At 45.6% G+C, this 21,440-nt stretch overlaps 1 protein-coding gene across 1 annotated transcript in view; it reads right to left on the reverse strand.

Moving 5' to 3' along the window:
* GALNT14 (polypeptide N-acetylgalactosaminyltransferase 14) overlaps positions 1 to 21,440 on the reverse strand; it is a 200,429-nt gene that overhangs the window by 50,975 nt on the left and 128,014 nt on the right. Inside the window, exon 3 of the mRNA XM_074989855.1 lies at positions 20,848 to 20,946. Coding sequence (XP_074845956.1) covers positions 20,848 to 20,946 — 99 coding nt within the window. The remainder of the gene's footprint in view (positions 1 to 20,847; positions 20,947 to 21,440) is intronic.

Genomic DNA, 21,440 nt, shown 5'->3' on the forward strand with positions numbered 1-21,440 from the left:
TCATATTTAACTTGAAGTCCACTATAACCCCTAGATCCCTTTCTGCCATACTCCTTCCTAGACAGTCGCTTCCCATTCTGTATGTGTGAAACTGATTGTTCCTTCCTAAGTGGAGCCCTTTGCATTTGTCTTTATTAAACTTCATCCTGTTTACTTCAGACCATTTCTCCAATTTGTCCAGATCATTTTGAATTTTGACCTTATCCTCCAAAGCAGTTGCAACCCCTCCTAGCTTGGTATCATCTGCAAACTTAATAAGCATACTGTCTATGCCAATATCTAAATCATTGATGAAGATATTGAACAGAACCGGTCCCAATACAGACCCCTGCAGAACCCCACGTTATACCTTCCCTGCAGGATTGAGAACCATTAATGACTACTCTCTGAACATGGTTATCCAGCCAATTTTGCACCCATCTTATAGTAGCCCCATCTAAGTTGTATTTGCCTAGTTTATTGATAAGAATATCATGCTAGAATGTATCAAATGCCTTACTAAAATCTAGGTATACCACATCCACCACTTCTCCCTTATGCACAAGGTTCATTATCCTATCTAAGAAAGCTTTCAGGCTGGTTTGACATGATTTTTTCTTTGCAAATCCATGCTGGCTGTTCCCTATCACCTTCCAAGTGTTTGCAGATGATTTCTGTAATTACTTGTTCCATTATCTCTCCTGGCACAGAAGTTAAACTGACCGGTCTATAGTTTCCTGCGTTGTTCTCATTCACCTTTTTATAGATGGGTGCTATTTTTGCCTTTTTCCAGTCTTCTGGAATCTCTCCTGTCTCCCATGATTTTTCAAAGATGATAGCTAATGGCTCAGATACCTCCTCCATCAGCTCCTTGAGTATATAAGGATGCATTTCATCAGGCCCCAGTGACTTGCAGACATCTAACCTTCCTAAGTGATTTTTAACTTGTTCTTTTTTTATCTTCTAACCTTACCTCTTTCCAACTAGCATTCACTATGTTGGGCATTCCTTCTTCAGATTTCTCAGCGAAGACCAAAACAAAAAAGTCATTAAGCATCTCTGCCATTTCCAAGTTTCCCATTACTCTTTCTCCCTCCTCACTGAGCAATGGGCCTACCCTATCCTTGGTCTTCCTCTTGCTTTTAATATATTTATAAAAAGTCTTTTTGTTTCCCTTTATGGCCGTGGCTAATTTGAGCTTATTTTGTGCCTTTGCCTTTCTAATCTTGCCCCTGCATTCCTGTGTTGTTTGCCTATATTCATCCTTCGTAATTTGTCCTAGTTTCCATTTTTTAATAGGATTCCTTTTGTATTTTGAGATCATGCAAGATCTCCTGGTTAAGCCCAGGTGGCTTTTTGCCATATTTTCTATCTTTCCTATGCAGAGGAACAGCTTGCTTTTGGGCCCATAATAATGTCCCTTTGAAAAACTGCCAACTCTCCTCCGTTGTTTTTCCCCTCAGTCTTGCTCCCCATGGGACTTTACCTATCAGCTCTCTGAGTTTACCAAAATCCACCTTCCTGAAATCCATTGTCTCTGTTTTGCTGTTCTCCCTTCTACCCTTCCTTAAAATTGTAAACTCTATGATTTCACGATCAGTTTCACCCAAGCCGCCTTCCACTTTCAGATTCTCAATCAGTTCCTCCCTATTTGTTAAAATCAAATCTAGAACATCTCCCCCCGAGTAGGGTTTTCAACCTTCTGAAATAAAAAGTTGTCTGTAATGCAGTCCAAGAACTTATTGGATAGTCTGTGTGTCGCTGTGTTAGTTTCCCAACATATATCTGGCTAATTGAAGTCCCCCATTACTACCAAATCCTGGGCCCTGGATGATTTTGTTACTTGTTTAAAAAAAGCCTCATATACCTCTTCCATCTGGGTAGGTGGCCTGTAGTAGATTCCTAGCAGAACATCACCCATTTTTTTTTTTACCCTTTAGCTTAATCCAGAGGCTCTCAACACATCCATTTCCTATGTCCATTTCCACCTCAGTCCAAGTGTGTACATTTTTAATATACAAGGCAACACCTCCTCCCTTTTTCCCATCTATCCTTCCTGAGCAGGCTGTACCCTTCCATACCAACATTCCAATCATGTGTATTATCTCACCAAGTTTCTGTGATGCCAACAATGTCATAGTTGTATTTATTTATTAGCACTTCCAGTTCTTCCTGCTTATTACCCATACTTCTTGCATTTGTTCATATGTATGGAAAATATTTATTTGATCTTGCCTCCCAGTTTTGCCCTGACCCTCCTTTTTCTCTGCCGTTATAGCCCATGCTCCCTCCCATTTCTGACCCATCTCCCAGGTCTCCATCTTCTCTACTTACCGGTGGGCTTTGCTCCCCTATTCCCATCGAACCTAGTTTAAAGCCCTCCTCACTAGGTTAGCCAATCTGTGTCCAAATAGGGTGTTCCCTCTCCTCAAAAGGTGAACGCCATCTCTGCCTAGCAGTCCTTCCTGGAATAGCATCCCATGGTCAAGGAAGCCAAAGCCCTCATGGCGACAACATTTACGCAGCCAGGCATTGACCTCCAGGATGCACCCGTCTCTGCCTGGGCCCCTACCTTTGACAGGAAGGATTGAAGAGAATACCACCTGCACCCCAAACTCCTTCACCCGTACTCCCAGAGCCCTGTAGTCACTCTTGATCCACTCAGCGTCACACCTCGCAGTATCGCTAGTGCCCACACGGATGAGTAGCATGGGGTAGTAGTCAGAGGGCCGGATAATCCTCGACAACACCTCCATAACATCTCGGATACGGGCCCCCAGCTGGCAGCATACCTCCCGAGATGAAACGTCAGGGAGACAGATGGGTGCCTCTGTACCCCTCAGAAGAGAATCGCTGACCACCACCACTCTACGTTTCTTCCTCACAGTGGTGGCAGCTGACCTCCCAGCCTTGGGGGTACGAGGCTTCTCCTCTGCTGTACGGGGTGATTCCTTGTCTCCTGTATCAAGTACAGCACAACAGTTTCCTAGGACCATGATGGGAGGGTTGGGAGCAGGGGTGGAGCACTGCCTGCTGCCAGAAGTAACCAGCTGCCATTGTCCACCCCGAGCCATCTTCTCCTCCACCAGTGGTGGGTCAGCAGTCCTGTGTACTGTGACAGCTACCTCAGCTGTCTCCACATGACTACTGTCCAGGAATTGTTCATGAATTCGGATATTCCTCAACCTAGCCACCTCCTCCCACAGCTCTTCCACCTGCTGCCTGAGAGAGTCCACCAGCAGGCACCTTTCACACTGGATGCTCCCCCCAGCCTCGATATCAGTAAGTGGGAATTGCAAGCCACAGTCCTTGCAAAACCACACCAGGATCTGGGTAGAGGCATCCATAGTCAGGCAGTCTGTCTGACTACAGGCACAGGAGACAGAAGCAGTGCTGGCACAAGTGTTGCGGGTCTTCCTGACCATTGTAGGCCTCCCTCTGTTAAACTCCCTCTTAAACTCCCCTGTCTGCAGGTCCCGTCCGCTTTGCTCCCCTGGTCACGTGTAAGAAAGGGAAAGGGAAAAACAGGTGTGGGGCTCCTTCTGAAGGTGAACTCCCAGGCAAACTCCCTGTTAGCTGCTCCTGCTCGCTACTCACAGGGTTCGCTGTGGCTGCCTTCTTATAGACCTGCTAGCTCAAAGCCTTTGCCTCCAATCTAATCAGCCCTTGAAGGCCCACCTGGAAGGAAGCTCTCTTTGGCCATGTCTACACGTGCCCCAAACTTCGAAATGGCCATGCAAATGGCCATTTCGAAGTTTACTAATGAAGCGCTGAAATGCATATTCAGCGCTTCATTAGCATGCGGGCTGCCGCGGCGCTTCGAAATTGATGCGCCTTGCCGCCGCGCGGCGCGTCCAGACGGGGCTCCTTTTTGAAAGTACGCCGCCTACTTCGAAGTCCCCTTATTCCCATCAGCTCATGGGAATAAGGGGACTTTGAAGTAGGTGGGGTCCTTTCGAAAAGGAGCCCCGTCTGGACGCGCCGCGCCGCGCGGCGGCAAGGCGCATCAATTTCGAAGCGCCGTGGCAGCCCGCATGCTAATGAAGCGCTGAATATGCATTTCAGCGTTTCATTAGTAAACTTCAAAATGGCCATTTGCATGGCCATTTCGAAGTTTGGGGCACATGTAGACGTAGCCTTTAAGGGAAATCTGTCCTGCTCTGTTGTCTCCCTGCTCCCATGCTCTGCACTCCTGAGTCACTTACTATCCATCATTCTGACTGGAGCAGCTCTGCCATGTATCTCTCCATGATCCCTGCTCTGCAGAGATGGGGTACAAAGGCAGGGGAACACCCTGACTTCAGCACTACCCTCTCTCCTCTATCCCTTCCCCTTCTACACAGCTAGCAGGAGAATCCTAGGAGCAGCTGAGCTGTAGAAGGAACAAGGGGCAGGGAGGGGCAACTGAACATGTGACACTGGCTGTAGGTATGAACGCTCTGCTAATCAGCTGGGTGAGCCAGAGAGAAATGCTTGACTGGCTGACTCTGGCCCCTGGGTGTGATTTTGCCCACCCCCGCTCTACACCTTGTCCCTCATATTTTGGATGGCACTGCAGATTCTTAAAGCTTAGGTCGAGTGCTGTAGCTATTTTGTAAATCTCACATTGGTACCTTTGCATTTTGTCAAATCTGCTGTGAAATGGTCCTTAAACTACACAGGTGTTGGGTCATCCCAAGACTGCTATAACATGAAGTATTTGGCAGAATGCAGGTAAAACAGACTAGGAGACACAAAATTCTCCCACAAGGAGTTCAGTCACAGATTTCATGAACATTAACTTTTAATGGGCATCATCAGCATGGAAGTATATCCTCAGGGATGAGGGCCATACATGAAGGGACATATGAATGTTTAGTATATCTGGCATATAAATACCTTGCAACACCAGCCACAAAAGTGCCATGCAAATGCCTGTTCTCACTTTCAGGTGACATTTTGAGTCAGAAACAGGCAATACTCACTCCCATAATTGTAAATAAACTTGTTTTTCTTAGCCACTAGCTGAACAAAAAGTAGGATGGAGCGAAGTTACAGGCTCTAAAAGTTTACATTGGTTTTGTTACAAAACTGCACTCATAAACAAAACAATCTATATCTGTAAGTTACATCTTCAGGATAAAGAGATTACACTTCAGTACCTGTATGAGGTGAACTGAAAATGCTACCTCTAGAGCCCTGCAAATCCAAAGGCATCTGCTTCATAGCCACTAGTATCTGCAGATATCTATGTGGATATCCGTGGCTCATTTTTGCAGATACAGATGCGGATACAAAGCTCCATCTATTTCTTTTCTTTCTTTTTTACAGCAAATATTTGTAATATACAATGAGAAACATCCACTTTGTATCCTGTGTTGTAACTGGAATGAATATACTTGAAAATGTAGAAAAACATCCAAAATATTTAACAAACAATAGAATATCAATTCAAATTGAAAAGTGTAATGAACGACAATTAACTATGAGTTATGTGATTTAACTGGAATTAACTGACAGTCCTAATTTCAATAACCAGAGAGCAAAATCCCCATAACTACATACACATCAATGAGATATACTTGTGACAGAACAACGGGTTTCAATAGATCATGACCTTTCCTATGTTAGCTTATGGAGTGCTCTGTATGACTTATATTATAACTATATGACAGGGTCAATATGGGTTCCAGGGTACTGCTTTGCAGTACAGAGTGCCACTGTAGGTTTGGCATAACTAATTTTTTAATTTTGAGGGGATGAAATGATGTTTGTTTCAGACTTTTGTCAACTGAAATTTTCAATCATGCAAAATTATGAGTTTTAAGCATCTTTTATTTTTATCGATTTCAATTTTCACCGTTGGAGGAAATTCGTTACACAATTATTGAACAATGAATAGCTCAGGCTTTATAAACATTAAAAGCCAAGTTTTCAACAGCACGTGTCAATGTATACAAAGTAATCATCCCTAAATCAAGCTATAAAACATTCTCAAGCTGTATTTTTTCCTCCCCTCACCTATCTATAGATTTTAATTATTGATGGAAATAATTTCCTGTCTGTACGTTTGTGTATGGTGAAGTTGACGAAGAGATAAAAATCAGACCCACAGTACTCATTAGAATCTCCCTCTCTCCCACTCCTTTATCTCACACTCTAATTTCTTTACTTTGTCCACTCCTGATGTGCTCCCGTCTTGTTACTCTTTATTACACTTTGTCTCTCTGTCCCTGAATCCCTTTGCTGCAGTCTCTCCGGCCTGATCACCACTCAAGTTGAACATTCAAGCCCACTGTGCTCATGTGGAGTCAGAATAAGTTCACACACTTCTAGATGGCACATCTTTGTGTGTGGAAGTGATGGCTTACTCCACTCATCCTGTGGGGTACTGAGTACCCTCAACTCTCATTGAAATCAATAGGAGCTGGGTATTCAGCCCATCATAGGATCAAGCTATTGGAGCTGCACTAGGCTACATCTACACGACGAGATAAATCCGAATTTCCTAATGTGGATTTTGTAATGCTGGATTTTATAAATTTGAATCTGACTACCCTCACCTCCTGAATTGCACAAAGTTGACTTACTGCTGCCACACTCAATCAACAAACATTGACTGTTGCAACAGTGCATTGTGGGAACCTGTCCCACAGTTCCTTCATCCTCGTAGCATTCTGTGTATTTTCGCTTGTATTTTACAACATCTTCCCACATGGTATTGACCGCATTCCCCTCCTGTGGAAAGCAAAAGTTCTTTTTTCTGGGCAGAAGGAAGGAAAAGTAGGGCATCAACAAAAATCTCCAAATTAACAGGAATTTCTTTATTCCATAACTGAATTGCTTTTTAAAACTGTAGCTGTAACCGAATTATCAGGGGTTTTATAAAAATCAGCATCTGTGTGTCTTCTCAACTGCCATCAACTGACTTCCCCCACTCCCTTGATTGCATCTGATCCCTGGAAACAACACAGGGACAATGAAAAGCATGAAGAAAGAGCAGATAGTAAAGATTTGGAAAAAAGAGAATTGCAGAGGAAAGGGGTCCACAATAGAGCTTCTGTATTCTGTATTCTCTGTATTCTGTATTCTCAGCTGGCCCTCCACACACACTTGCCTTTGTGAAGTGGTACAAAGTTAGAAGAAAGAGGGTAGAAAAGACTAGGAAAAATATTTTTGCTTTCCCTCTTCACTACGCAGAAATTGCCAAAATGGGGAATGGGCTCACCAAATTTCATTCCCATTGTGAGACGGGTTGGTGTTTGGGAGGTTTAATGGCCAGTTGACATGGTCCCCAAAAATCTTTTTTGGCTTTGGGATGCGGGGTCTGTGAGTTGAGGGCCATTTGAACCATCCCCCCAGGCAGCTGTAAGGGAGACTTCCCCCTGGTGGCAGAAAGGCAGAGAAAATCTTAGCTGCCAGGGAAGACTTCCCCAGCGGCAGCAGCTAGCTCCACCAGCTCCTTGTTGGGGCAAGGAGCATGGGGGGTTTCAGTGGGGGGCCAGCTGAAGTATTTTTCTTGGCTGGCTGCAAGCCCCTGCAATTCATAGCCGCTGTGGGAGACCTCCCCCTGGCAGCAGCAACATCCCAAAAATCTTAGCCGCCTGGGGAGACTTCCACCCGGTGGCAGAAAAGCCCTGAAAATATTTTTGGTGGGGACAGTTGAAGCAGTCCCCCCAGATGGCTGCAAGCCCCCAAAAAGCTTTCCCACCCTTGGAGCCCTAACCGTGTGCAGGCTAGGACATGGTGCAGCCTGGCAGCATGGTCAGCACCAAACGGCAGACATGTCCTTGTATTGGGTCGGGGACTAGCCATGTGATGTGGCTGAGCGCAGGGAAGACCCTGACTGTGTGGAGCCTGTGGGAAAGGAGCGGGGGGGCACACACAAATGTAAACGTCTGAGAAGTTTCTCGGACTCATGCAAACACGACTCCCACAACAGCCTTGTTGCCACATGGTGCAGCGGGGCAGCAGCTGGTACCAGGCAGCGTAGAGAAAAATAACAAGTGTCGAGACAGAACCACAAACTCCCTGCAGGGGATATCTGTAATGGATAAATGTGCTCACAGCGCTAACAGCAAAGTAAGATAGACATTTCTCAGGCTCTCATACAAACATGACCCCACAGCCACAGGCTTGCTGCTCCCCTTTTGAAATTCATGGTTTTCCTGTTACCTAGTTCCAGTGTCCCTGGAGAGCAGAGGCCAGAGCAGAGCACCGAGGGGCATTGTGGGTTACATACAGGACACCTCTGGAGGCTGATACTTTTGATTTTGAGATGTGGCTCTTCCAGACAGGCCTTTAATCAAACTTTTAAATTCGAACTCAACGCTACACCCAGCAGGTTTCAACGTTACGATATCGATATTATGTTCCCTAAATTGAGCTAATAGTATTTACAGTGAAGACAATTACATGTTAATATGGAGCTAGCTGCCTTAAATTCAAATTTATCTCCTAGTGGAGATGTAGCCAAAAATCTGCCATCAGTGATGCTGGTCAGGGGGGCCAACAGCCACCCTGAGCTCAGGGATGAAGGGGTGGCTCTTCTCCCAGCAGGGGTGAGGCTTTGGCCAGAAGACACAAAGACAGGGCAGCCAGGCCTCAGCACTGCCAGACTGCAGCACTACCCACCTCCTCCAACCCTCAGAGCCCCATGGAGCACCCGGTGTTGTGCTCCAACAGCTATTCAAAGGGACCAGAGTTCTAGCCACTGCATGTCCCAACTAGGTGTGCTAAATAGAACCCCACAAGATTGAGCCTGATTGGGCTGATCTTCAGGTAAGTACAGACGTACCCTGAGGCCTTGATCCCAGTCCTTATGCACAGTAATATTACCTACGCTAGCCCATTCTGTTGCACTAGCACAAGTGCAAGTCCGCTAGTGACAGCAAAGGTGCTATCACTAACGCTAAGGCTCCCCTGGTTGGCCTTTAAACATCAGTCTATTAGACAACACAGTGTTCCAAACATCAACAGCCAACACAGCCACAGAGCGTTAGCAATAGTCTCTGGCTACCCCTCCTGTTACCAGAGTTTGCATGCTGTGATTTGCATGCAATTAACAGACTTAGCATAAAATACTAAACAAAAAAAACAACTCACAAGCACAGGAGCTGAGTTCAGTAAATTATTGCAGCTGAGCATCAGTACAGAGAGACAGGAGAGCAATATCGTACACAGTGGAATAGTTAACAGGCTCCAATCACCTGGAAACCAAATTTGGTGGAGCTGGCAGGAGAAGAAATATTGTATAAAAACAATGAAAGAAACAAACAGATCACGGAGTACACAGAGGGAGTGGGAGAGAAAAAGCTTTGTTTAGGGCAACCTGATAAGAAGGAAACATCAGTGAGCCTGCATCTACACTAGGCAAAGTAAGTTGACCACAGATACACAATTGTAGCTATGGCAATTGCATAGCTTGATTCGATGTATCTGTGCTCAGCTATTTTTGGCATGTACACTGGGGAAGGTCAATGGGAGAATTTCCCCATTGACCTTCCTTACTCCTCAGGTCTCATGAGGTGTACAGGAGTCGACTGCAACCCCTGAGAGGTGGATTTTGTGTGTCCATACTAAACCCTGGGCGGGATGATCTTCCGTGGCAGTGTAGATGTAGCCTCAGGCTAGTTCTGCTCTTACTTACAAGAGTAAAATATGGGAGTTGCTTGATTGAAGTCAAAGGACTGGGCTTTGGCTTGATTACCCCAAATGCAATCTGAAGAAGAAGAAGGGTCAGGCTTCCAAAAAAGCCCTTAGGCCCACACTAAAATGATCAGGATTTCACCATCCACTTTGCAGTAATTTACTGGGAGTTATTTTTTCAATGGCTGGATGGAGGCAGTTTCACTGAGTCACGCCGGAATATGTCCCATGCTCTGATGACACTGCTTGCTACATTCAGCACAGATCGCAGTAACCAATAAACATTTTATATCTATATTTGCAGCCATCGTTGAAATGCAGCAGCTGTTCTGCAACAGCATCACTATGCATCTGTTCAGGATGGTGCATGAAGAAATCATCATCCCGCTGAAAGTACCTGGGGAACTTTAGAGATGTACAGTGCAATCTGGCCACAACAAGCCTACTCTTGCCAAACATGCCCTAGTGTCACCTTTTCTTACCTCTCATATGAAAGACAGCACTTGCCAGCAGCACAGCATCCCCCTAGCACCAATCCACAGCACTAGTTCATTAGCAACTCACAGAACAGGGCACCCTAATCAATTACCCACATCAACTTCTGTAACACATGGCCCTGTCCCTGGAAGTCCCAAAACTGCTTAGCTCATGACCTACATCTCAGCCAAGGTGCTACAGGCCCAATACTCCATTCACCTTTATGGAGAGTAAATCAGGAGACATTCCTGAAAATCAGCAGAGTAGCACTGGTCTAAACTCACTGTATGGCTGCGTCTACACTTGCATTCCTCTTTCGAAAGAGGTATGCAAATGAGGTAAATCGAAAATACAAATAAGGCACACATTTGCATATTTGGCACCTCATTTGCATATTCTGATTTCGAAAGAAGAAAGCCAGTGTACATGCTGCTCTTTTGAAAGTAAACCCATCTTCAAAAGAATCCTTCTTCACTTTATTTAATGGGAAGAAGGACTCTTTCGAAGATGGCGTTTACTTTTGAAGGAGCAGCTGTTAGCCGATGGCCGGGTAATGAGTGGTCTGTGAGTCTAGTTACATCCGAGTCTTTGACTGCTAGGACAGACTGTCCCTTCGCAGCGGGCAGCCAGGATGGCTGTTGGGTGCCCCAAGAGTCTGCCCCATAGAGGCGACACGACTCAGCGCTCAGCTTTTACTGCACCTTACCATTGACCAGGCTGATATAGCCAAACTGCTAAGGTTCTTTGTTTTGTGTTCACCCGAGTTACAGTAACTGGAAGGAGTCAGGCTGAAAGCTTAAATGGTTGCTATTTTATTAAAATCAGAAATAAAATCTTAACAGTTACAAGATTATTATTCTATCTTCTTAACTACTAGTAGGATGATACATGCGGTATACCAATTAGATTACAAGTTTGAGGACCAGATGCCTCAGCCTAAAGAGCTCTTACTATTAAATGTGCACAAAAGTACATTGTAGGTATAATCCTCACCCCTGCGTCCTTTGACTCTGGCGCAGCCAACATTGTTCACTGAATCCCTCGGGAAGAACAATATGAGGAGGGCATCCCCTGGGACCTTGGGAGGCAAAGACCTTACCCAACCGACATGTATAGGTAATTGGAGCTCAGTTAGAGTGGTCTGCCAGGCCCTTCTTTATACCCCTGGGGTCACACACATTCTTCCTTATCTTAAGGTACCAATTGTACTGGTTCGTCTTTGTGACGCCAGTTCTTACAAGGCAGTTGCAATTTAATTTACACTTGTAAGACAGAGATAACTAAATCATTAAAACAGGACATTCTTTTCATATGGGCGGGAGATTCCTCTTCTGGGATGAAGTGTGGGCGTATCAATTATCAGTACCAGCCAAGGGCATTTAGAGGCCCTGTGGTGAACAGCTAGCCTGTTGGCCCCCTTATCTGTATTCTTCAGTCCAGGGTCATGCTGACACAGCACATCTGTGCCTTGAAGCATCAAAACTGTACTTGAGATAAGCGCATCTGTGCTTTCAAACATTCTAAGACTGTGCTGTTTCTTTGTGCTTGGTGCTCAGAGGCACTAGAAGGGGGCAAGATGGAGTAGAGCAGGGGGATTCTGTCTGGCTACAGCAGCGTCTACACTGGCTTTCTTCTTTCGAAAGCAGCTCTTTTGAAAGTAGAATATGCAAATGAGGTGCCAAATATGCAAATGTATGCCTCATTTGCATTTTTGAGTTATCTTATTTGCATGCCCCTTTCGAAAGAGGAATGTAGGTGTAGACGCACCCTATGAGACAAATCAGAGTCATACGCCTGCAGACCCTAAAAACTACCATTTTCGAATGCTGGGCTGCACTGTTAAAAATGTCCAGCCACTGGTATAAATGAGATATACATCAAAGTCTGAACGTTACTTCCCAAAGAGGCTTAAAGAAAATTCAGTCACTTGCTAGTAAGGTCAAATTTGCTACTCCTGACAGACATTTGCAATCTGAGTTGCACTAATAAGATGATAAATTATTGAGCGCACTGACAACACAGCAGATTATTCACTTCCTTAGAGTGACAGTTTTGCAGGAATGATTGGGAACAAACACTGAACACTGTAGCTCCCTGGTGGTACAGGGACTTCCTCACATATTCTATAACACACTCTTAAAAACTGAAAGTCAGCTTTTCTGTTACTCAGATCTTCACTCAGCTGGCTTTCTTTTGGTTCATTTTCCTGTTTAACATGTAAAACATCTCGGCGTTTGCAGTTCTTTGAAGTATCTCTGATTTGGAGACACTTTTCTTTCTGAATTCAAATACAGTACAGGCAAATATATTTCAATTAAAAATCAAGACAAATCAAAATATTTTGGGTCAAATCCCAAGGTCTGTACTCATTCTTACCATGTTAAAAAAAAATCCAAAGGATTTAGCAGCCCAGGAATTCACCTGAAATCAAGTTATCAAAAAAGGGCTAGTTTCTTTTCTGAGTTATTTTGAATTAAGACCAGTGTAACTTCCTTGTTGCCACTGGATTTAATAAAGAGTATGCTGGTGTGATCAAGCAGAATCTGACCCCATCTTTCTTTTTCACTTGCACTTAACAGGGATTCAATTCAACATTCCCAGAAGTAAGTGTCTGTAGAATCAGGTCCATAAATGCCACCTGTAAATAATTATCAGTACACAATTAACACTGATGCAGGCAAAATGTGGATGCAGACATGAGTGGCCAGCATTTGCAGATCTGAGCTACATCTTTTGTTGGTATGCGTTTTTGTCACCCCTTAATACTTGCTGGTTTATAAAAATTACTCCAGATCGCGATCTGTATTTCTGAACCCTTAATTCTCTCCATAGCAACATAATGGGACCTGTAAAAGAAACCCCTACAACATAATAAAGTGCCAGAGGGGTTGGAGGTCATGTTTATTGAAATCAGATACAGTGAGAGAACAGAGACAATGCCTGTCAAAAGGAACTGCTCCAATAATCCAAAATGACTAATTATGTAGGAGCTGGAGAGAGACATTACACCAAGAATAACCATAATGAGCTTTGATTACACTGCCGCTTCCGCATTTTATTTTCTCAAATACCCACCAGCTCTTTGAAATTTCAGAGTTCTCTTATGTGAACATCAAAAGGTAAAAGCATATGTAGAAGCTGGGTATTTACTCACTGGGGGAGATGATTAGCAAATTTGAAAACAAAATGGCCAGTTTTTATGGCGGAAAGTTGTGGGGAGAAGAGAGGTAAAAAATATTCAGCAAAAAGTGCTCATTACACAGCTTCAGCACCACACCTGGCTTGGTTTTGCTCTTTTACTCTGAGCCATTTGAGCTATGACACAGCCTCTACGCTGTGCCTACTTATTCCCTTGGGCTATGTCTATACTGGGCATAGCTGTCGACCTCTAATATGCAATTTTAGCTATGCCAATTGCACAGCTAAAATAGACTTATCAGTGGTCAACTGCTCGGGGCTGTCCTCACAGAAGAAAGTCAATGGGAGCATTTCTCCCATTGACCTTCCTTAATTCTCACCGCTCGCGAGGAGTTCCAGGTTCGACGCTGACTTCAGTAAGCGCGGTTTCATGCATGTGTGAAACAAAACCGTGGAAGATTGGCTCTGAGCAGGTCAGCAATGCCCCCCAGCACAGGTGCCAAGAGCGGAGCATGAGGCAGGAGCTCAGTCCCACCCCTCCTCCCCCATGCAGCCAGGAGCTTGCTCGAAGCCATGCTGCCTGTGGATTAACAAAAAAACCAGCTAATGCTACCAACCACCACCTAAAGGTAAAGCTCTGCATCTTAATTTACTCATGAATGAAGCTGTTGTGAATAAGACTATTAGCGACTTTAAAAAAGCATCACCGGCATTTGGAATGTACACAGAGGTCAAAAGATCAAATTTCAGCACTCCACCTTGGGACGGGGTGAACAACTTCATTACTCTGTTTCCTCAGCACACACCAGCTTCCCCAGGTAAGGAAGGCTGCAGGGAGTTAACTTCCCAGGATAGTGCCTGCTTCCACTTGCCGGTATTGGAAAAGGTAAGGCAAAACAGTCTATGCTCTAATTAATTACCTAAATATTACATCTGGGCTGTGCATTGCTTGTATCCAGATTTTTGCTAGAGGGTGCTTCTTGGGTTGTTGGTAAGAGGTAAATAATTAAACTTCCTGATTCCAGCTCTGAAGGCTCAGATTGCAGATTTAAAGAATATATAACAACTGCCCAAAGAAGCCTGTGTTTGGAAAGCATTCTGAACAGCATACCACAGCAGAGGTTAAAGGCTAAGACAAGGCAGTTGTGAAATCATTGGAAATCTAGCTCTGGAAATGATAAAAGGGAGTGAGGTGCAAGCTAAGCATTTAAATAAAAGAAGCAGTACTATGCAACCAGGAAAGACAAAGCCTCGCCCAGATGTCCACAGTAGAAAGGATTAGATCATTGGGAAAGGGTAAGGTCCCACCTACCACACTTGGGACCTATGCTATAGCATCATTAAAACGCTGGTCAGACTGACACCACGCATGTGACTGAGTCCTGTCCTGACTTGGCTACATCTTTGGGAGTTAGAGTTATAGCCATTCAGGAACAAGGTTAAAATATAGGGCAAAACCCTCCACAGGTGTCAGCTTAACTCAACTGAAGTCAGTGGTGCTGAATCAGTTTACACCACTTGTTTAAGATAGTTTGGCTCACTCTTGGTCCAGCATGACTAGCTGTCTCTTATTTCGGACCTTCCACAGCAGTGTGAGGTGCTGGTTCCCTGTTTAACACAGGCATTCTCTGTCTCTCTTCGTATCCCAATTAACCTCTTACAAGGATCTCTCATATTCATTGTCCCTGTTAAAGACGCAGGACGTCTTCTCCAGGGTGCACTCGCTATCCCTTGATGGCTTTGGTTACATTTTATACAAATGTCTATTCCTTGATGACCAAGCTGGTTAGACAGGCAAAGACCCGTTCTGAGCCAAGCATGCTAACTCCCCAGTCCCTTGCTGAGTTTTGATGGTTCTTTTTACCACGTGTGTAAATTGCAATTCCATTGTCACCAGTCATCCTGTGTCATTAGCAGGGGGAGGGGCTGAAAGCCAATGAACCAAACTGTAGACCCTGTCTATAAGGGAAACCACTTCAAGCCAGTGGGCCCCGAGCACCTCAATGTCCAGCACCCATAGACCTGAGCAGACCTGTTTTTGCCTTTGCTCATATCCAGATTTTAAGACATACCTCCACAGGCAGCATTCTCATATCCCCTCCTTTCTTTCCTCACTTCAGGCTCCAGGGTAGCCTGGCTACAGCCCTGCCTCTTCTGGCTGACCAGTTTGGCATCAGCTTCCTTTGCAGCTCTGAGGACAGTAACTCCCCAACAAGCTTGGACACCTTGCCTACAGTCACATACATTGCAGCAATTCCTCGCCTGGCAGACTGCCAGTGACTGGCACTTCACAGTAGGGAGTTTGGCCGACCCTAAAACCTCCCAGACTGCTCCAGCCACTCTTGGGATGAGACACAAAACAGAGGTCCTGGCCACCGGGGATCATTAAATATGCCATGTGGCTTACTGTACAGTCATAGGCGCATCAAATCTACTGTTCTGGTCAGACTTCCATCTGAGGAATTACAGTCTGTCTCCTAAATTCCTCCTCATTGTTTCAGCTGGCCGCAGGATTGGACTTTATTTATGTCTTGCAAGATGCTGAGCAACGCTTGACCCTGAAGGATGCCTATCAGGATCAAGCTCTTCAAGTACAGTGTGTTCCACCCCAGAGGTGGCTGCACTGCAGTGGGAAGTTACATGACGATAAAATGTTACCAGTGATTGCTGTTAAGAACCTTTGCAGTTGATTCAGCCCTGGTTGAGTCCAGCTCCTTCACTTCAGCAATGCTCTTTACCCTTCAATAACTTCTGTGCTACTGTGATGTCTTCAGCTCTCCCTAGGGAGAAGCAGGGCAGCCAGAGCAGAAAAATGCCATGTATTTTCTTTTTCAATTCAAGTTTGTAGGAGGCAATGGGAGGGAATGGGAAGAAAAGAATGCTGGAAACAAAACAGGGGATGGCAAGGAGGGCAGAGAGCTCCGAAGGTGTTACAGGTCTTCACCACCATTTCTCTTCTGAAACATTTATATAGCCCCATCACCAGACTTTTTGACTGTCTCACAATCTTTAATGCATTTATCTTCCTCACAACTGATCTGTGAGGTAGGAAAGTGCTATTATTCCCATGTTATAGATGGAAAATTGAGGAGTAGAGGTTAAGTAATGTGCCCAAGGTCACACACACACACACACACACACACCCCTGTGGCAGGACCAGGAATCTCCTGCCACCTAGTGCAATATATCCTGAATGACAATGCCATCTCTCTGCCACTTCTTTTCCCCTTCTGAGCCTCCTCCTATTTTTCTTTTGCCTTGACCCCAGGAACGCACCTCGTACCTGCAACCTTCATGTTTACCAAAGTGGATAAAATAATTTGTAGAGAGTCATGCATTCAATTAATTTTCACGTAGACAGATGGTGGAGGGAACAGACCATGATCTTCTTTAACCAATTAATTACTCAGTATGATCTTCTCGTTTTTGTCAGTGACTAATGCTCAGGATGCAGATCACAAATGCTGCACAGAAGATTTTCCAAGTGTGAACTCCACAAGTTGTCACACTGACTAGTGACGGAAGCTGCACAACATTATTTCTATTCCCCAACTAGATCAATCATGCCCAGGCCCGCTTACAGAGGCCGGGGCCGAGGGAGCAGCTATGCTGGGCCCAGCAGTTCAAAGAGGCTCAGAGCTCCAGCTGCCACTGCTGTAGTAGCAGCGGCCAGAGCATTGGGCCCCTTTGAAATGCTACAGAGCGCTGTGGTGCAGGCAGTGGGGGAGGAGCAGGGTTGACTGCCCTAATCCCCACCCCTTCTGCCCGTGGCCCTGCTCTCCTCCAGGGAATTGCCCCCCCCATACCCTGCCCCCAGGCCTGCAGTAGCTATCAGTGCCACTGATCGTGCCACTAACCAGGCCTGAGCAGGACATGCCGATTTTACAATCCAACTCAAAGTTTGCTTGCAGTGAATGATCAAATATTCAAGCTAAAACACCACTTCAGATGAGGATCCAAGCTAGTAAGGGTCTCATTTGTCTATGGAAGAGGCCACAAAGACAGGTTTTGAGTTCAAAGGATTAATGATGGTAAGTTACCTCCATTGTTTGCTCATTTTTGGTATACACATGAAAAATGTTCCAATGGACTGAAGTGTCCAGTTAGAACTCGTTGCCAGAGGGTGTTGCGAAGACTTGGACTTTAATAAGGTTGAGAAAAGGACTAGATAAATTCATGGAGCTTAGGTCCATCCATGGCTTTTAGCCAGGATGGGTAGGAATGGTGTCCCTAGCCTATTTGTCAGAGGTGGGAAATGGATGTCAGGAGAGGGATGGTTTGATGATTAACTGTTCTGTTCACACCCTCTGGGGCACCTGGCAGTGGCCACTGTTGGCAGACAGGATACTGCGCTAGATGGACCTATGGTTATGACTTTGCAGCCCATCCCCACTTTTGTTAATTTTACAAGCAACTTCTTTCCCATTTTTGCTCCTTGTGTTCATGATAATGCCCATTGATTTGTGGTAAAGACTCTAGTCTGGTCATCATCTTATTTCACGGCTGGGCAGCCAAACTTAGGGTCAAAGCCACACCACTCTGATGACTAACCAGGGACAAAATACAGCACCTAGGAATCCTCATTACAGTCTAGGACTCCATTGTGCTACACATTTGAATGCATAACAGAGAGAGGCAATGGACGGTGACACAAAGAGGTGTTTTTCCTATTGATTAGAGCCTTAGTTCTCATCCTACAACAACTTCTCTCTGCCTCACTTTATCCCCATATATAAAAGGAGGCTGGCTACTGCATATAAATTTCACAGTGCTCATGGAAGGCTTAATTCAAAAAGGCAGTGGCTGAAGCACTTGAACATGACTCAGGACAGCTGGGTCTTATTCCAGGCTCTAACACTGACCTGCTGGATGATCTTGGGCAAGTTAAGCTGCTGCTCTGTGCCTCAGTTTACCCATCAACCAGTGATAAGAATACTTGCCATCCTTTGCGCTCTGAAATGTACTGATGAAAAGTGTTATACAAGAGCTAGGTAAGACTGCTATTGTTGTTGCATGTAATGTGCTTTGAGATCCTTGGGCAGAAGCTGCTATAGAAGCACAAACTAGTATAAAGCTGTTTCACGTTCAATGACGCATGGAAAATTATTCCAAATGTTACTGACGTCATGGAACAGAGATTTGTAAGATCTAATTAAGCCAAGCTCTTAATGAGTGTGGAAAAAATGAACCAATCAGAGCGGCAGATAAATTGGCCCACAAAGGCTTAAGAGGAGACAAGATCTAAATTGAGTTCAAAAGCAGGCAGGAAAGGGCGGTGAGTGCATGCCTGGAGCTGAGCAAAGGTGGGGCAGACCTAAGCCAGCAGTCCTCTTTCCTAGCAACAGCTGGTGCCCCCAGGGGCTGATCTAGGGCTGGGCAGCCAGCTCAGAACTGACTCCAGACTGAGTCTGTTGAACCCAACCTCAACATCACAAGCAAGATGAATGGAAAGCATGTGAGCTTGGGCATGATTAGCAGGAGTTGTCTATATGCACTGATGAGAGCCATTTGCCTGGTTCCAGGCAGAGATATCACTCAGTCAATCCCCTGACGCTGCAGGGGTCTCACTGGGGCATTGCCATCCCTCCTGCTGGCTGGGGGAGGGGGACGGGGCACAGAATAGTTTAGTCTCCTGAGATCTGCAATACTTTTGTCTGATTTCAGTTCTTGGTGTAGGATGGGACATGGCTGGATGGTGTTGACCTCCCTTGACATACAGGAACTCTAGTGGTCCCTTCTGACCTTAAACCTGATGACTCTATAACAGGGTGGCCATACTCACTGGCCTCCCAAGCCACATAGGACCACCTTTAGGAGTCTGAGAGCCAGGGCACCTGTTGGGGCCCAGGGTTTGGCAGGAGACCTCTGACAGTACTTGTCAGTCCCACTTCTGCTGAAGCCCTGATCCCCCGCAAGTGCTCCTCATGATGATGAAACCCTGATACACACACCCCTGGGCAGAACCCACGAGAGTCTCCTCCCTGCTGGGCAGAAGCCTGTACCTTACTACCTCATGGCAAGGCAGAGGTCCCGAGCACCCTGCCCGCCCCCAGTCTGCTAGGTGGAGAATGGGGGAGTTTTTGAGGTGGGAAGGGGCTCTCTAAGCCACACTTTAATGGCAAAAGAGCCGTAGTTTGGTCACCCCTGCTCCCTTATGTACCTGAGCGTGAAATCCACCTGTCAAACATTTATTACAGAAACAGGACTGAATGCACCTGGCCACTGCTATGGGATGAACCACCGGACAAGGAGCAATTATCTAACCCTCAGGACAGAAGGGGTGGCTATATTGCAACAAACCTTTCCATTCCAGAGCAAAGAGCTCTGTTATATTCAAGACACACGCTGGAATTGAATGCTGCTCTCAGAAAACCTCCACTAAAAATGAAGCATATACTCAATCCGCTGCAGCAAACCACAGCCAAGAGCAAGCCAACAAATGGAAGAATGGCTATGTGCCCAAACCGCTCCACAGCTCATTTAGAGGAGCTCAGCAACAGTCCTTGAAAATGCAATCTCTTTGTGAGCCATCAGAGCTTTGTGGTTAACAGTCCTTGCTAGCATCCCTTGTGGCCTGCAGATGTCACTGGAGAAGCTCAAAAAATGATACTAAAGCAGACCTCTGCAAAGCCACAAATGTCCCTTACTGACCATGGCAAACCACAGCCAGTGATCCTTGTAAGCTGAGTGCTTGGGCAGCCAATCAGGGGAGATTCCAGTGCCACCCAGCTGATTTACAGAATGCCCACAGCTACCCACAGTGAGGAGCATGTGTCTCTATTGGTGGCGCACATAAAATTTATTCCACCCATGGATGTTAAAAAATAGAGGGAAACTTGACCATAGCTCAGCATTGGTAGTCGGATGAATATAAAAACTCCCATCCCAAGATCCATATGGCTTGGTGACCTGCTCCCAACAGCAAAACTGTGGCTATGTCTACGTTAGCCAAAAACTTCGAAATGGCCATGCAAATGGCCATTTCAAAGTTTACTAATGAAGCACTGAAATACATATTCAGCGCCTCATTAGCATGCGGGCGGCCGCGGCACTTCGAAATTGCCACGGCTCGCCGCCGCGCGGCTCATCCAGACATGGCTCCTTTTCAAAAGGACCCCGGCTACTGCAAAGTCCCCTGATTCCTATGAGCAGATGGGAATAAGGGGACTTCGAAGTAGCCGGGGTCCTTTCGAAAAGGAGCCCCATCTGGACGAGCCGCGTCAATTTCGAAGTGCCGCGGCCGCCCGCATGCTAATGAGGCGCTGATTATGTATTTCAGCGCTTCATTAGTAAACTTCGAAATGGCCATTTGCATTCGAAGTTTTTGGCTAGTGTAGATACGGCCTGTCAGATACTGCCAAAGAAGCCACTCCTTAATCTACTTCCTTGTGCCAAATTGCTTACCAGCTTACTAGTGCCCATCTTCAGACCTAGGTTGGTAACCGTTGTCATTTTACCTCAGTAAGCGTAACTGAAAAGGCTCTTATCATTCATGCAAAACTCTGACCCTCTTTTGAAATGTGAAGGAATATCTGCCAGACTGTGAGGACAGCGGCATGTGTTTTCGAAGCAGGGTCATAAATAATATGCTGTACTCGCATATTCCTTTGTGAGAATCTGACTTACCTTCTGACAGTTCTTAGCAGGGTGGACCTGGCTTCATTGTGAAAGGTGATGATGATGCTTGTTGAGGGAAGATCCGGACGGTAGTGCAAGGTAGTACATCTGAGCAGAGAGGGAAAGATACAGGAATCATTAAAGTTCTGGAATGCAAAATGGCAGTTTAGATCAGGCACCATGTGAAAACAGATGGTGGTCATTTGGGGTTTTCCCAACACTACAACAACAGCGGTTTTCTGAGCTACTTATTTCTGTTTGACCCAGAATCTGTAACGTCCAGTTGTGAGGGATGAGATGCCTGGGAATTCTACCATTCCCCTTTCGGCTTTGTTTCCGAGTATGGTAATTAATCCTATCATGACTAGCACTGAATCTTTCCAAGAGGTTCAGCTGATAAAGACACAGTGTTGGAGTAATCTCAAAACAGACTTTTGATGGACCCTTCCTGGCACACCTAGCGTTCCATCACAACACACACGCTATTATGCAGTGGGACCAGCCCTGAAGAGTTCCCTGCAGCCTGACTACACTTGTCCTTTTCCTGCACTTTTGGGCTTGGAACCTGGGCATGAGATTCTTCCACCATGTAGCTGGCACCT

The sequence above is a fragment of the Carettochelys insculpta genome, chromosome 3, assembly GCF_033958435.1.
Source record: "Carettochelys insculpta isolate YL-2023 chromosome 3, ASM3395843v1, whole genome shotgun sequence".
Classification (NCBI taxonomy): Eukaryota; Metazoa; Chordata; order Testudines; family Carettochelyidae; genus Carettochelys; species Carettochelys insculpta.